The sequence below is a fragment of the Leuresthes tenuis genome, unplaced genomic scaffold (genome assembly GCF_036924035.1).
Source record: "Leuresthes tenuis unplaced genomic scaffold, fLeuTen1.0.hap1 SCAF_24, whole genome shotgun sequence".
In the NCBI taxonomy this organism is placed as follows: Eukaryota; Metazoa; Chordata; class Actinopteri; order Atheriniformes; family Atherinopsidae; genus Leuresthes; species Leuresthes tenuis.
The window spans coordinates 16,170,607-16,187,829 of record NW_027325378.1 but is presented as its reverse complement, the minus strand read 5'-3'; the positions used below and the strand labels follow the sequence as shown (position 1 = coordinate 16,187,829).

Below are 17,223 nucleotides of genomic sequence, written 5' to 3'. Positions count from 1 at the left end.
CACTCCCCCCCTGGCTGACTGCAGAGGATGCAGGGAAAGACAGAGAGAGAAAGACAGACACAGAGAGAGAGAATGACTAAAACTAGAATACAAACTGCATTAACCGAGTGAGGAAACATTAACACAATTTTAATCCGCTCGTTTTTCATATATTTGGGGACACACAAGCCCATTTTCCCCAGACCTCTGCGCTTGATGGGTGACTGGGGGGTAACAGTTAATTCCTGATGACTGCTGTCACAGCCACAAACTGCTAACAAAGCCAAGACTCCTTCAAAGTGGCGAAAAGAAAGCAACACGAAAGCCTATTTTAAATCAAATACTTAGTACTGAGAGTCGCCAAGTCTTTGCACATGTAGCGATAGAGGTGTGGGCTTGTGTGTGCAAGCTAAGGGACACTATTCACATACTTTTCGTTTTTCTGAATGGACCATATTGCAGTCGAATTATTGAGCTCTAATACCTATCAGGACTCCCTTTGTTTATTCAAAGTCACTTAATGTTTTCTAATCGATTACCTAATGTCTCAAGTAATCAAGGGCGATTTGGTGAAGTCTTTGACCTCTCTCAGAGCCCTGGATTGCAGAGTGGGCAAGGGGCCCATAGGGGGTCAGCGCCAGGCGAGAGTGGGGGCCAAGCCCCAAATTACGGCTGATGTCAGAGTTGAGGACAATTAGCCATTTTGCGCTTCATTGCAAACTTTAAAGTCACATAATTCGATTGCACCAATAACCGTATCAAATGCCATTTAGAGGAGCCCTGCATCTTGTCCAAGCCACTTATTATTAAGCAGGCAGTTTGAAATGCGCTCGCGATAGCAAACGTGACACAAGTAGCTCCGCTTGAGAGCGGTGCGTTTGCTGGAAATCCTGTCGATGAAATGAGGATCTGTTTGCTATTATCTCAGACTCAGTCCCATCTTAGTGTTTCTGGCACATCAACATATTTAGTCCACCAAAAGCCTCTATCAAAACATATCCGTTGCATCAAGAAGGAGAAACTTTCCAGCACTGTGAAGACACTAATCCCCCGTGAAAGCTCACTTCTCTCTTTTTTTTTTTTTCAAAATAAAGCGACGTGGAAACCATACCACAATCGCCCACCAGATTCAGAACCCTCTGTTTAAATGTCAGGAAGACAGCTGGGCTTGAATCAAATTCCAGGCATACCAATATAACGTCTATGTCAGTACAGTGAACAAATCTGGGCCTTATAGACGGCTGCTCTATATCCTCCCATGCAGGCGAGCGACTCCAAAGCATTGCCTCCAAGCGTCACAGTGCAGACTGTTGTAGCGATGCTGCTACAGGCTAATTAGGCCACGCAGACAGTCCCTTCACCGAGCAATGATCTCAGCAGTATCAACTAAAGACTTCCTGACCACAAAAAATCCCCCCTAGCGTGTAAAGTGGACGGGACACATTTGTACAGGACTGATGAACGCAGCGGCGACGCGCAGCTGCTTGTAGATGAGAGGCTGTGATCAATAGAAGGCGACCGGCATGAGAAAATACGTTTGTGTGGAGTATTAGCACGCAGGCATTCGTTTCTCCTCGAAATGTCTCATCCACACATGCCACATTTATTCCGATTCGGTACAACAAGACTTTTGTTCTAAACAAAGATGTGTGTGGCTTAAGCGCTGCAGAGGTGGTTCGACTTGCTCTGTCTGTGTTTGTCCTTCAACACATCTCTGCTGCCAACTGTAAATTTCAACATAGATAGAGCCAGCCCACTGAATCTCCGGCAGACAAATGTTGTAGGAAGTAAATATGAGCATATACACATTTCTGTATATATACATATATATATATATATAGAGAGAGAGAGATGTATATATATATATATATAAGAGAACCTTCCCTGAACATCATCGTCATCTGCCTGTAGAAAACTCTTCGTTTCACAGTTTCCTCCTTTATTCCTTCCCTTATTTTTGCTTCATATATTCCCATCAACATTTGATAACAACAGGCCTCGCGCTTATTAATTACTATAGGAGAATCAGCTGTAATTGCTTTAGTTGAGACAAGCAGCAGTTATGGATTGAATTATCCAAATTCAGCTGGGTATTGCTGACTGGCTCTTCAAATTTCAGACCTCCTTCTTTTGCAAATGACTTCTGCTGTGAGGCATGTGAGAAACCAGTTCTACCTGCTTAAGATCAAATTAGGGTAAAATTACAATTTTGCATTAAAAAGCGATGCAAATTGTGGGCTGGTATCAGTATAAACAAGCAACAGCACAATGGGATTTTGGAGTTTCACTCCCAATTCTATTAGACGGAAAGGCGCAATTATGGGCCTCCATCTTATAATAATAATGCACACAAATATCCGCCATTGTCACAGATGCAACTATTTCTAATGCGTTTGTTTCACCCTCAAAACCTGTTTTCTTTCAACCAAACCCCGATAAATTTATTAAATAACATTAGCATTAATGACACACGCGAGGGGCTTCCTTTTCCTCTAATACCAATGAATGCTGTTTTAATACGATTGTTTTCCCTTAAAGTGACTATTTATGCTACGCCTCCCTCCCCTCCACCCCCTCCAATCCACCATAGAAGCAGCAGCCGGGTAGTCTCTCCCCTTTATGAGTGAGCTATTGTGCCTGAGGACAGGATCCCACACACAATCTGAGGACTGAGCCAACAAAAACAGGCCCTGACAGACAATGACTCGCTTCACCTGCTCCAGCACTGTGCATCGCAATTATGCCAAGGACATGTACAGTTAGGCTTCGTTCACTCTCCCGCAAAACAACTGCCTCAGAATTAAACCAAGGACCAAAAATCATGCAGATAATAAGTGTGGCCGCTGAGGAGATGGGAGAGAATGAGTAGGAGGGTGAGTGGGGGGGCGGGGGTTGCCCGGTGCCATATCTCCCAGAGTTACAATATTTTAAACTGCATGGTTACCAGACAGTGAAATGGGGAAAGCAAGAAACAATACCAAGATGCATATATCACCAGACTGATTCATGCTCCAGACGAGATTGATTCCGAGCCATAGGTGCCACGCCATCAATACACAATCAAACTCAACTTAAATGTTATGCAATGGCCTGCTTTCTGCAGCTCTGCACGCAAAATAAAGCAAAGGCCAGAATCAGATTTGCCATTACAGGCGAGCAAGATCGCCACATCACCCAGACTGCCTCAGCCTCAGCGCAACGAGAGAGAGATGGGGAAAAAAAAAAAGAAAAAAGAGAGAGACTAAATCCCGGTTAGATGAGGAAATTCGTTATGAAAATGTTCTGATTATATCACGGGATAGACACAAGAAGCCAGCACACTGAGCGCTGATTGTGCGCTGATTACACTAAGAGGCAAACAACATAACAAATATTTGATGCACGTCTTTGAATAAGGGCTCCAGCACAGAATGAACGGGGGAGAGCCAAATATAGCCTGTAACAACCAAACACTGCACACCAGGCCTATATACATCTCAGAGGGTTTTAGCTGGAGGGGTGGCGCTGCACATCTCAAACGCGAATACATCCATTGTTGTGAGCCATTTTGGCCTGCATAAGATCATGTGCTCTGAACCAGGGAGTTAAAAGTAAGATTTTCTTTTATATATATATATATATATATTGTACTTGAGGGAAACAATGAGTTCAGCTGCTTATTGCAAGGAGAAATTGTCAGGGGAGACATAAACTCAATTACTGTAGCTCTTCAGAATGTGGAGGAAAGAAAAATATTAAAAAAATACTAAAAAGCATCAAAAGCAAAAACAGAAACAGAAAAAAAAAGCACCCGGGTGTATGAAGCGGTGGATACAAAAATTAAAAGATGTGAATAAAAATCGAGATGAAGCGTATCAAATATTTATTTTTTTCTGGGCAACAAAGGACTATAATACATTGACAGGCATAGGAACTATTGCCAGCACAGATCTATACAATACAGCTAAAACCGCCTCCAATTTTTGGACATTATCGGACATAACAAGATATCAGGTGGTCCCAAAAAATGTTTTTGAATGTCTTCAACCATAGAGAGAAAAAAAAAAAGACAATATTCCATTTATTGCTTTTATGGTGCTTCAAGGAGAGAACAAGAGGTGAAACGTATTCTGATTGGCACAACACATAAAAGCTTGTATAAAAACGAAAATAGACACACTAAAAAAATTCATATATATATATATATATATATACATATATATATATATGTATATATATATATATATATATATATTCTCGGGGTCTCACTTATGCTCTGTCTCAGCTCAGATTTTTAAAAAGGAAAACTGAATAGGATGATATATAGAGAGAGAAATGGAAGTTTATTTCTATTCAATTTGTTCACTTGCTTCAGTGTCGCCTCAACATGCTACAAGAGGGCTGAATTGAAATATCCCAGAGAATTAAAATACCCCAAAAACTTCTGTTTTCTAGAACCATAAAAATCACATGAAGAACTAACCGAATATTCAAACCCACTAAAACAGGAGGCACCAGATAAATAAAAAAAAAAAGAAAAAAAAAAAAGAAGAAGTTTCAACAGACGCACCATATTTACAATTCCCATTAAATTACACATAAATAAATATATACATACATGAACACTGATTCCCTTATATAACCGCGAATCGTGTTGAAAATTCAAAAAGTTCAAGTTGGTCGCTTGGAGAGAGAGAGAGAGAGTGTGAGAGTCTACAACTGAAGTCATGACATGGAGATCTGTGGAATTTCGCTTTGTTTTTCAAGTTTATTATTCACAATACTGATAAAGAATTCATCTTCTTTTTGCTTCGGTTTTGTCAGTAATCGTAAAATTGGGATATAGAAGGGGGGGGGTCTGCTGGATTTCAGTCCATTCGTTGCAGCTCATAAAAAATAGGAGGGGTGATGGGGGGGTACATAAAAAGTCCTCTGGCTGAGGTGGTGCACCTTTTCCTCGCCCTGGAGCTGCTCCTCTGCAGCGTTTCTCTCTTTTCTTTTGTTTTTCTTTCTTTCTTTTGTTTTTTTTTTTCTTTTTTTTTCTTTTCTTTTTTTCCAGAATAACGTTTCGCGTGGTTCAGGTGATGGAAGAAGGAGATTCTTGCGTCCTTCCCCCCCACCCCCCCCTTGAATCCAAAGTGGGATGTAAAAACAAAACATGGAAAATCGCGCAAGATCAGGAAGTGGCACGTTTAACTTTATCAATAATATTTATAAGGTATTTATAATATTTATATTGGATGAGAAGGGGCCGGAACGAGGGCGTGGGTCGGTGCAGAAGAAGGGCCCTGGGATTTGGCCCTCAGGTGCAGGTGGGATGGAAACATCACTTTCTGTGCTTCTCGTCTTTGTCTCCGCCTTTAGTGCCGTTATCTGAGTGACTGTTGGGGTTGTTGTTGAGGTACATTTTGTCCATGGCTTTGATAGCCTCGGTCAGATAGTTCTGCAGGGCCGTGATGGCCGCACACAGGGCAGGGGTCCCGAAACCGTGCGAGATTAGACTGAAGTGGGTCAAACAGCTTTGGATTCCCGGTTCGAGGATGGGCTGTGGCCGTGAGTTTCCCAGAGGCGAGCGGTCTTGGGACAGCAGATCTGTAAACTCTTTGCAGACTTGCCTGAAAGCAAAGAGAGTGGGGTGTTAATGATCGAGCCAGAAAAATCCCTACAAGCATTTCAATGTCCTGATAATAATTAAATATATCACAGCGGACACGCTGCAAGAATAACCAGTCCTGCGGTTGTAAATTCTGCATTTGCTTGAGGCAAGTGAGAAGTGCCAATTCATTGTGGTGAGATAAAGTCTCCCTGCTTCCATAATTAATTTGTTTTATCCTACAAAGAGATGACTGCGTATTCGTTGACTGGGTCCATGTTTCTTTCTCAAAGAATAACACCTGGGTAGCGAGAATATCGCGGCGCCAAACAGGTTGATGTAAATCTCTCGGCTCTGCGTCGCGATGACTAATTCTGCGCCGGAAAGGAAACTCATTTCAAGGCGAAAACACGAACCAAGTGACGAAAGCGTTACACCGTTTCTGCAACTTAGCACCCAAACGGGAAAAAATGAAAAAAAAAAAAAAAGACAGAAAATAAATAAACTTATTTCAGTCATCTGAAATTGCTGCAAAACGTGAAAAAGAAAATACTCCATCATTAAAATGTGCTTCAACGCAGGTTTAGGCCACTCTCCATTTCATGGTAACAACACTTTAAAAGCCTGTCATAGGCGGTTATGGCTGACAGCTGTTTGATTATAGCAGCCCATCATCAATATTAAATGCTGGCCCCTGCCTCTCTGTGCCTTGTGTGGAATCCCCGTGCTTTAGTTAATGCATAGTAAACAGCAATGGCAGCGCTGGATGAAAACCAGCTATGTGTCAGTGTCTCTGAAATTACACGGTAAACAAAATGCTGCTGTGCGAGCGCACGAGAGAAAGGCCCAGTCAACATATCAGCAGCACTATGGCCTGTTTGACTGCGCTGTAGTTATGATCATAATAATAACCGAAGCACCTGTTTAAATAGGAACAAAATGGACGTCTGAATCCAATCCGTATTCAGGAACAATGCAGGGTGAGGCACAACTTTTTAAAAAAAAAATCATTATTATTTATTAATTATCAGGCGTGCTAGTAGCGTTGACAGTATAACATGAACCTGGAGCAGTGTTATGTGTCTGAAACGTTTAGAGGCCAGGAAAAGAAAACGTCAAAACTTTAAGAACGGTGTGTGGGGGCAAAAACATGCGTTTTAATAGAGTGGGCAAGCAGGCCCGTGCTGGCAGAGACTGGGGTGCATTTGGTGTGACACGGTGAAATGTGATAATAACACTTACTTCGTGGCCAATAGCATGTTTTTTCTTTGGACTTGTTCGTTTGGGTCGGAATGCTGACGGTTTACATATTCAGCTACTGCCTTGGCTGGAAACTCGGTCTCGCATACATAACCAAAATCCCTGGCAAGATGCACCGCTTCGCCTGGGAGACAGAGGGGGAAAAGAGAAAAGGAAAACATGAGGGCTGAAAGTGTTTTCTCATTAAATATGGCTACATCAAAAACACGCAAGAGTTCACACCCCCTGCTTGGACGAGCACGTGATTAATCTGCTACGAACAGAACGTCCACTCTTGTTTATGCGTTCAGGCAGCAGGGTCGTGGCACCTGTGCGTTCCCAACCACTCTGATGATGATGGCGACGATGACAACAAGAATGACCCGGGAAATAACAATAATAATAATGATTATTATTATTCTAATAACAATCATTATTATTATACTTGGGAACTGTCATTACACGTTAGGTTCTTTTCGTCATACCGTGAGAACGCTTCAACATGGAGGGGGAAACTAAGTGGATATGAAATATAGACGGAGCGTCATGCTTAACACCATGTCATTGATTACCAATGCCTGCACATTATTGAAAGTCCAGCAGATCATAAAGGCATGGGGGAAGCAATTTTAAAGGGCTGTAGCCAAATCTCGTTGCCATTGCAGCTCTGAGAATTGCAGTTCTCATTCCGTCCGTGTCTGTCTGAGCTCGCCTCTCTTCTTGGTTCCATTTCCCCCCTCCAAGCCTTTGGTTTTAATTTCCTGAAGCAGTTGAGTTTTTACTGCGGGGCTTCCTGCCCATAAGCCTCTGCTCCGGAAGAACGCATGCGCCAATTAGCATCAAAGCTCGAGTCCAGTAAACTATTTTCCATAAAATGGAGCGGATCATAAACAATGACAGCACAGAAAAGGCAGTGTCCCCTCTCCAAACAACCAGGCTGCCTCTGCACCCCTCCCAACACTCCCTCTGTTACCCACCTCCCACGTGCCACCACCCTCGTATTACTCACAATCAAACATTTCTCCAGGCTCATTACAATACAGGACCAAATTTTCTACCAAACACAATGAATATTGCATTTGGGTCTAGTCTGCGATAATGATTAACGGGGACCAATGAACCGTCGCGTGCTTTCACCTTTGGAAACCAGCTGCACACCAAATACCACTGCACTGAATAATCAGACTCAACTCTGCGAGCGAAATGGATTTATTCAGTCACGTAAAAGGCATCTTTTCTGGGCACAATAATTGCCTAATTTATTCTTTAATAGGCCCAAAACATATAGCCCCCAATAGGTCAGCGCTGCGCCATCTGAATGCAGTACAAATCTTCACTGAAAACCAAAGCAAGGGAAGCTATTAACGAAAGAATTAAGTCGCCATTAAAAATCTGCCCCGCGCTGCTATATCCAGGCTGTATTAATGTTTGAAACAATGCTGGGTTAATAAATCAATCGACTTCTCATCCATGAGGTGAAACAGCTCAGCGGTGCCCAATAAACAAGCAGCACTCAATAATTAACTGGACTTCAACACAAATTAATCCAGTGTATAAACTAGGCCAGCCGTGGACCTGCAAGTGTGCTCCTGAAAGCGAAGGCCAACGCTCCAAAGCCACTAGAATTACCAGCACCACTCTCTCTCTGTATGTGTTGGTCTCTCTATCTCTCTCTCGCTCTCCACACACACTCGCATAATCACACACACGCACACACATCCTTCATGCTTTATTACTTGCGAGGCAAAGTCGGTCCACATTACACGGATGAGCGCATATGCTGATTTCCAACACAGAGAAAGAGAGTGGGGGGGGGGGGAGAGAAGAAAAAACGTTTTTTGCAAGTACCTGGTATCGCGGGAGCAACAAGAGTGGGAACGTGATTTAAGGCTAAAGACTTACCTTCGACTAGTGACGTCAGCAAGGTGACGTTGGCTGCCTTGCGTCTGCCTGCAGGTAGATTCAAGCCGATTTTATCCAGCTTCTCCCTTAAGGATCTTCCTCCGTTCTTGGACTTGGCTCTGTGACAGGAAAACAAAGCAGAAACTCATTGCGGTGTTGCTCATGTGGAGGAATTTGTGTCAGGGGGCAGAGATAAACTATGAGGAGGGATATTTTCCTTTGAAATGGACACGAAGATTTCTGCGCACCAAATATGGCTACAGTGATTTACAAGCACTCAAAATAAGGGGCTATAGCACTGTTCTTATGTGTTTGTACACTCGGATATTTAGGCGACAAGACATAAACAGATTTGACCCAGTAAAGAGGTTCATCTCCTCTTTGTTGTTTTTAATTTGGGAGTAGCTTTGCCCTTGTCCACATCTCTGATACAAACAATAAATAAATCCAAAAGAGCCCCCGCCTTATCACCAGCAGACAAATACTGTACAAACTGAATAAATAAAGTCCCACTTAATAGGCAGTGCTATTACTGGCTGCGTGTCTGCAGCAGCACTTCAGTAGACAGTTCACTGGAGACCAATGTTTTCATGTGTAATGCCTTCACTGGGCCTATAGAGCTGGTGTTGAAACAGACTAGGCCTACATTAATTTGAGAGAGACTGAGAGAGGGAGCTCCAGTGCGCAAAGGGAAGTTAATATGGAATTTAACAGAGCCCTCCTGCTTTAAATGCAGGAGCCAGGTGTCATGGTTGGTCGATTTTAATTATTCTTGGTACAGAGGAGGGAGAGAGAGCGCGAGAGAGAGATGCACGCTTGCAGAGAGAAATGATTGGAGAAGAGGGAGAGTGTTCGTGCGCACGCGCGCAAACACACAGGTAAAGACGGAGCAAAGTAGAGTGAGAAGATTTTTTTTCCGCTTTTTTTATTTCTCTTTTTTCGCCAGTCAAACTCACCTCCTCAGCACCCCGCCCAGCAGAGAGGCGTTGAGGCACTCGGGCGGCGAGAGGCGTCTCTGCACCTCGGCCACCGTGACCTTGTACTTTGATGTGGAGCTGAGGAGAGACAGGCGGCCCGGAACCGAGCAGAACACCTCGTTGGGGTTAACCACCCCTCCGAAAAGACCGTCCTTATTTACGGGGATGGAGACGCTGTTGTTCTTGGATAAAGACACTGGACCTATAGCCAGGGAGAGAGGAGGAGGGGGGGTGGAAGAGAGGGATAGTGGGATGGAGAGAAGGAGGGGGGATCAGGGGTGAGACGGAGAGAGAGAGAGAGAGACCGTGCTCAGTGAATTTCATGCAATGCAGAGCCTTAACTAAATGAGAAGGGGGGACTTAGGCCTCGTATTTAGAGTTTAGCATCACATGTGTACACGTTCAGAAACAAGCATATGAAGAGAAAACGAACAAACACAGGCCCATACATACTATTATGATAATGATAATAATATTAACAACGATTATATTTGTATAATACATTTGTGCCATTATTTCCATCATGACCTTGAGGCGTCAATATCTTATGTGCACTTCCTTATTTGCAACGGAGAGTGAGAAGCAGATCAGCGCTAAAACAGCGCATTTTTCTCGGATCACCAAAGAAAGACTGTGCATCCACACCAACGGAGAGATTCGATAAAGTCTACCCATTTTGACATATCCTTGGTATCCAACAAAACATCGCTGCCCGTGTGTGATTTCACACCGAGAGGGAGGAGGTGTGTGTGTGTGTGAGGGGGGACGGCTCAGCACTGCCGGGCTTTACACCGTTTTGGTGTGCAGTAACCGGAGACAAAGGGGGACTGTGCGCCTTTGGATAGATCACTTGTGACATTAATGGCTCAAGGGAGCCTAATAGAGACAATAGGAGTTAAACGAACTCTTGAGATTACTAATATAAGAAGCCAATTATCATGTTGATGCGCAGATAGACTCAAAAAAAAGGGCAAGAATGGGAAAAAAGACAAGACGAAAAAGCAGAAGGAGCAGAGAGAAAAGAAGCAAAATTGCTCCACATCATATCCAGTGAGATTTAATTTGACCTGACAAAACGCTTTTAAACATGGCCGCGAAAAGGCCTCCTTATGTTGGATCATCAGTCATATATATCACCGATTTTTTGACAGCAAATAAACAGATAAACCGAAGCAGGATAACCCATCGCGAAAATTACACGTATTTATATATATATATATATGTACATATATATATATATATATTTTTTTTAAACAGCCGGTAATTTTTATTTTCCATGCCCAGTTTTGATTCCCTCCTTAAACGACATATTATCACCCTGCACACGCTTGGCCTGTGCTCCATCCGGCGGTACCAACTTCCATTTTAGATTTGGCCATGCTGCGTGATTGCAGCTATTGGCTTCTAAGTGCCAGCATCGTCTATAGGCCTGTATCTTTGACCATCAATAGCGCGGGCCTACAAAGCCCACCAGCTCCACTCATCTCCCCGCTGCGCCGAAACGCTGACAGTAAATTCCATCAGCGAGAAAAAGGTGCAGCCAGTTTGATGCACTTGGAAACCATGTAATGAAAAATGGGCTACTGCGTATTAGGATCAGTCAGGCATTACCGCATTGCATCGAGTTCTCCCGAGCAGAATGGTGAACGGAGTGTGCGCGCGCGACCGTGTGCGTGTGTGTGCGTGCGTGTGTGTGTGTGTAGCGGTGTGAAAGCTTGAAGAAACATGCATGATATCTCAGAGGAAATTGCTTACCTTTTTTAATTACAGTCTGGTCGGGAATGTGAATTCCTTGATCCTCAACAGGCTATGACACAAATGCAAAAAAAAAAAAAAAAAGAAAAAAAAAAGAAGGAACATATTTTAGCACAAAAGGTACAAAAATGTCAGTCTCACTCCTGTGGAAGTAAGTATGCCGTGCGCGAACAAAGCCTGACACAATTAGCGGCCATATATCGCCCAACATGGAGGCTCTCGTGGCCCATACCTGTTAGGACTGTCCACGGGTGTTTTCGGCGCGTTACACTGGTGGACTCATTACAGGATAACACAAACTCAGACTTAAATAACGAAGCTGCGTTGCCCCATAATCCTGACCTAATTTCGCCCTCAGTTTGGCTCTATACGCACAAGGAAACTTCTAATCTAGATTGGATAGTAATTACGGTAGCACAGCCTATTAAAGGCCTATGAACTAATTAGAGAATTATTGGTGTTTGTTTCTGATTAAAAACTGGAAAGAATAGTCTCAATAAGAATGGGGGTTACTGACAATTTTAGAGCTCATTCATCACGCGTCTTTAGTAGCTAATCGCAGCTACCAAAACTCAGTATAACAAACTCAATTCTCCTGTAAGTGTGCATGCGATGTATTATGATGTTATTGTTCACGAAGAGCCGCGAGCTCGTGCTTTTTTCTTTCCCATTTCCCCCCCGCAAGACAAATCCAATAAAAGTCCAAGTACATCAAGGAAACCGCGTGGAAATACAGACGTACGGTTTCTTTTTTTTTCTATGATTTTAATTCAGTTTACTTTAAGTCAAAGACCAACGCTGAATTTTTTTGAAAAATATATATCAAAATTGGCAAGTAACAGCATTAAAAAGGGACCGGTTTGGGAAATATTTTTCAGGAAAGAAAAAAAAAAGCCAAATTCTTGTGATTTGTCTGGGATAATCTTGACAAAGCAGCAAACATTTCCATACTATTTGTTCAAAGCTGGGAGAGGAGGGGGGGGTCTATTTTAAAAGCAACAACAATAAGCAACCGGAACCTAATTAAACGCGTCATCCAACTAACTTCAATCCATTAATATTTATTCTAAAAACAGTTTTTCTACAATACCAATAAACCTACATTAAAAAAAAAACTCATATATGAAAATAAAGTAGAATGATAAGCAATACCACACTCCTTTATCCATCAAAATATTAACTGAGAAATTGTAGAGGTGCCTGAATGCACCAATTTAATGACAACAATGTTGCACTTTTATTTATCATCATATTATTTGTTTCTATATATATGTATATAACGAACAAACCAACAGAAAGGGAAACCCAGGTAAACGCTGCCTCACCTGAACGTCTTCTAAAGAGTGAGGTATTCCATGGATAGGGATAGAGTCCGACAGTCCCGTATCGATGCCGTGGCCGGACGGTAGAAGCACTTCCCTGCGATACTCCCGGCACAACTGGTGGGGCAGGCTGCGATGCTGGTGCAGCAGGCCGCTCTCCTGACCCTGTCTCTGGCCCGGCCAGCCCGGGTGCTGCGACTGAGGTTGGGCGTGCAGGGAGTTTAGGGAGTACGGGTCGTTGACGTGCGAGTACGGGTCCTGAGACTGCGGGTAGATGGGCTGGTAGGGTGGGGGGAAGTACGGGGGCTGGAAGTCCGAGTTTGGCGTGTGGGAGAGCGGAGGGGCGCTCGTGTAGGGACTCTGGCCCACGCCGCCCAGCTGAGGTAGCCTGGCTGTCCCATTGCTGGTGCCGTCGTGACGGTCCTGGCAGGGAAGGATAGAAAGAAAAGAAGATTTAATATTTAAGCCTCGAAGACACAGTCATAAATTGATCAAATGTCCCTCTTTTTTTTTTTTCGTCTATGCTCAGCGGGCGTGTACTCGGGCAATATAGCCTGAGCGGATGACAAGAACAAGACCAAGAGCTAAATCTGTGTGAAATTGTTAGTTGTTTGTCGATCAAATAAACAAAAGAGCATTTTAAAGGAGAAACACACCATTTTCTCACAACAACCACGTGTCCACAAAGTTTATACACACACACACACACATATATATATATATATATATACATATATATATTTATATATGTATATAAACGTGATAATAAATTGTCAAAAGTAAATAATAAAACGAGACATCCAAATTCCAGGGGGGGAAATGCTCATAAATATGTAACCGTGCCTTTTTGATCGTTTTTAGCAAGCTGCACCGCTGGTTTTAGGCAGACAACCTCCGCAAAATACAAATTTACGTGAAAAGAAGAAGACGAAAAAATCTGGAATGCAAACAGGCAGAGAAAAAGTGTCTGACACGGTGAGGCTCCAGCAACTTACCATCGCGGAAAAACTGTGCACTAACATCTGTAAGGATTTTTTTGGTGCAACTCAAGAGAAGAAGAAGAAAAAAATCAGTTCAAAAACACCGTTAGTGTTTTGGGGGGGACGAGCAAAGGGAATTAACCGGCAAAAGAAAAAAAAATAGGCCCCCGAAAAGACTCTTCTCTCCTGCAGGATCACGATGGCCCCGGTGATCAGATATGTGCCTCGACAGCGGGACGATAATCCATCAGAAACAAATGGTAAGATCCGAGCTGCCCTTCATCTGGGTCTAAAAATGCAGATACGCGGCGGTGCTGGCGGATTCGGGTTGAAAAGTTTCTCTCGGTAACCCCCTCTTTCTCCCTGCTCTCCGGCTTCTATCACAGTGCGACCGTCCCCTCGCTTGAGCTCATATTAGCAAAAGAGCCGCTTCTTCGTCTCCCTCTTGGACTCCTAATAGAACACATTCATGACTATTAATATTACAGGAATACTTAATAATAAGGAAAGAATAGTCGGAAATCTGGCGTGAAGCGGAGGACGCAACTCAAGGCAGGAGTCGACGCTTAAATGACGTCCATTGAAAGGAGGAATCAGTATATCTAATCAGAGATGGGGAGTGAGAGAGAAAGAGGGAGTGAGAGAGTGTGGAGGGAGTGGAGAGGGAGACAAAAAAAAGGGGGACATTCACTCCCGTCTGACGAATCAGAGAGAGGGGGAGGAGGTGGGGGGGCATTTGAAAAGAGTCCCAGGGCCAAAGCGCAAAAGTGAAAGAAAGACATAGGAATGAAGGGATGTGGACCGCAGACAGGAGAAGCCAGGCAAGGAAATAATGTGCACCTCTGAACTGGATGAAAATCCAGCAGACGACGCTACGGGCGCTCCGAGCGGCTCGCTCGTACCGCCTGTCCCTTTGTTTTCCACCTCAGACTCCGACAGCGAGCTGTCCTCCATGGCTCTCCTTTCCTCCATTTATCTCCGCCGAATTAATCCAACGATTCCTCCTCGACTCCGCGGCCAAAAGCCACGCGGCTAACGTTGACTTTAAACGGGAAAAGACGAGGAAATTTTTTTTTTTTAAATGTCCACACTCTGACATAGGGCCGCGGGATCCGGCGCTCCAACGAACTTTTACGCGCGGCTCTATAAAGCAGCTCCACTCCCCTTCCTGCCAAAAACACGCAGTTCAGAATTACGAAACACGGGGCCATAACCGGATTTCAAACGCAAATTGTATATCTATATCTATATGTATATATTTTTGTGTCGATACCGGGGAAGATTTGGCCAAAATACTAAAAGAATCAGAACAACAGGAACGACGAGGTGCCCAGTATTTTATTTCTTTTTTTTTCCTTTATCATTTGATTTTTTTTGGTTTTGTTTTCCAGCTCCACGTCGGTCCCTATCCTCTCAGGACGCGGGCGAAAACACGTCCGACTGGCTTCTCCACTCCTAAAGCCTCTGATATCACCGCCAAACTTTGTCTATGTCCAAAACAAGTCGCTTTCAGCAGGAAGTCCACACGTACATACACGCAGGCTGCTCACACGCCAAAATCCAACGGCTTGAATTGAAGAGATAATGAAAATAAAATAAAAATGTAGAAAATGAAAGGTGCACGTGCATATGCCGTTCAAGCATAAAATAAAACAGATTGTGTCAGCATTTACATTGGTCCAAAAAGCTCATGTTAATTCAATGCATGGTAAGTGCATATTATCATTTTAATGTGTCCACGTGTCTCTTAATGTTGGGACATATTTTATTGTGGATCTTTTTTTAAAAAAAGGGGGGGAGGGATGATGTTGGGGGGGATAAATACCGGTGTCGTTTTGTTCATGCAATTAAAAGTTGGACATTTAACATATAAAATTCAAACTTAATATTATTGTTAGTATCATTATTATTGTTGCACACCAGTGGAGGTGTCAGTGTGTTTGAAATGAATGAAAGCTACTGGATGAAGCCTGCTCTGCTGCAGCTAATGTGTTCACTAACAGCTGTCAGAAGAATGTCATACGTGGTCAAAACAGCCCTTTGAATAATTGTACTATGCATTAAAAAAAAAGAAGAAGAAGAAAAAGTGCAATATAAAATTCAAATAAATTGAAAAAAGGTGCCTTACCTCGCAGTCTTCATATTTAATGTTATCTGTTAATTTCCAAAGCATTTTCATGGGTTGTTGAGGTGGCTATTGAGTATAGGTATCGCCTTAGTCTTGTTTTCACTCAGTGAATTGTGCTCTCCGCTCAGAAAAAAAACTACTTTTATTGAAGCTGTGGGCTGCTGTCTGTCTTGCGCTCTGAGGTCTCCCTCTAATGGTGGAAGTGAAGGGCTGGAGCAGCTCTGTAATAACACTGGCACAGGGCCTCATTAGCATATCAACAGCCGTTTTGATTCCCCCCCATCTGCTCGCACAACACCAATGGACAGCGCACAGGTAAAAACTAAAGCAGCAAGACGCTACACATGTTTGTTATTGCTACTGTTCAGTGAGGTGTGTTTGTTTTTTGTCGAGGGGAGGGGGGGGTGTACAGTCATGCATGGGGACCTGCACGCACCTGGGACGGTTTTTAGCAAGCTCCACTGTTTCGTCGTCTTTCTTTGGGCTGGAGTAAGAGTTACGCGATCATCTCTAATTTGAGATATTTTAAAAACTAAGATTTAAAATAAGAATTACATGTGTTTATATACTAACTTGTTTTTTCCCCTTACTGTTTCCTTTACGGGTAGAGCAAGTGTATTTTTTGTATTTTTTTTTTTTTTTGGTGTAAAAACAGCCTGTCCATGCAAATACCACACGGCCACGCACCATGTTGCCAATCTTGACTTCTTTTTTTCTTCAACTCCAAAAGAGTTATCTTAATCCCATTGAGAGCGGGGACCTTCAGAGGCTATTCTCTTAATGTTATGTTAAGAAGGTGAGCGATTCGAAGCGGCTCTACAGGTCCATTGACTACCTGTAAGGTAGCAGGGTTTGCGGGAATGTAAATAATTAACACAACAACATGGCCTTGTTTCATTTGAATGAGTGGCCGGGGGAGCCTGGCTCTGCCCTGTCGCCGGTCGAGCCTTCACCTCAGCAGGTCGTGGGTCAGCAGACAGGTCGCCAGCTCTTTTCAGGCGTTGGCCCCCTTTGCTCAAAACCCGGATTACCATTTTTGGTGGAGCACTTTACATTTTTTAAACAGGTAGTTGTTATTAATGAATCTGGAGCGATGGAAGTGGCTGACAGCCATTCATGCCAGCGGTTTTTTTTTTTCTGGAGATGTGGTCTGGTTGTCTGTCTTAGTGATTTTTTTTTCTTTTCTTTTCTTTTTTCTTCAGACGAGCGAAATTCAAGTGTTTGTTTCGTCTCTTAAATCCCCCCCCATCCCACACACACACACCTCCCAAAAAACAAGGCCAGATTCCCAGTGAAGCTCACGCAATCTGCAGAATAAGACTACATAAAGTACATGGGTTCCTTTTTCAGGAACAGCTGCTGTGGCTGA

The 17,223-nt window shown here is 43.3% G+C and overlaps 1 protein-coding gene across 3 annotated transcripts; it reads right to left on the bottom strand.

Annotated features, from left to right (window-relative positions):
* Positions 1-3,826: 3,826 nt before the first annotated feature.
* tfap2a (transcription factor AP-2 alpha) lies at positions 3,827-16,058 on the bottom strand. Of its 3 annotated transcripts, XM_072378138.1 has the most exons (8): positions 14,567-14,654; positions 13,742-14,179; positions 12,750-13,169; positions 11,425-11,476; positions 9,649-9,871; positions 8,693-8,811; positions 6,794-6,935; positions 3,827-5,573 (listed from the first exon to the last, which is right to left on the bottom strand). In XM_072378138.1, exons 2-8 carry the CDS (start codon positions 13,766-13,768, stop codon positions 5,285-5,287), a joined length of 1,272 nt encoding a protein of 423 aa, XP_072234239.1. In that variant the 5' UTR covers positions 13,769-14,179; positions 14,567-14,654; the 3' UTR covers positions 3,827-5,284. The 3 variants fall into 3 exon arrangements, with proteins under 3 accessions (XP_072234239.1, XP_072234238.1, XP_072234237.1); XM_072378137.1 differs by lacking the exons at positions 13,742-14,179; positions 14,567-14,654 and adding an exon at positions 15,855-16,058; XM_072378136.1 differs by lacking the exon at positions 13,742-14,179 and having other exon boundaries at positions 14,567-14,928.
* Between the last annotated feature and the right edge of the window lie 1,165 nt (positions 16,059-17,223).

Excerpts from the sequence above, each read along its gene's own strand:
- tfap2a (XM_072378136.1), bottom strand. The coding sequence starts at position 14,698 with ATGGAGGAAAGGAGAGCCATGGAGGACAGCTCGCTGTCGGAGTCTGAG. Across the intron at positions 13,170-14,566 it reads GATTTTCATCCAGTTCAGAG|GACCGTCACGACGGCACCAG; the intron begins GTGCACATTATT and ends CTTCCCTGCCAG. Across the intron at positions 9,872-11,424 it reads CCAGACTGTAATTAAAAAAG|GTCCAGTGTCTTTATCCAAG; the intron begins GTAAGCAATTTC and ends CCCTGGCTATAG.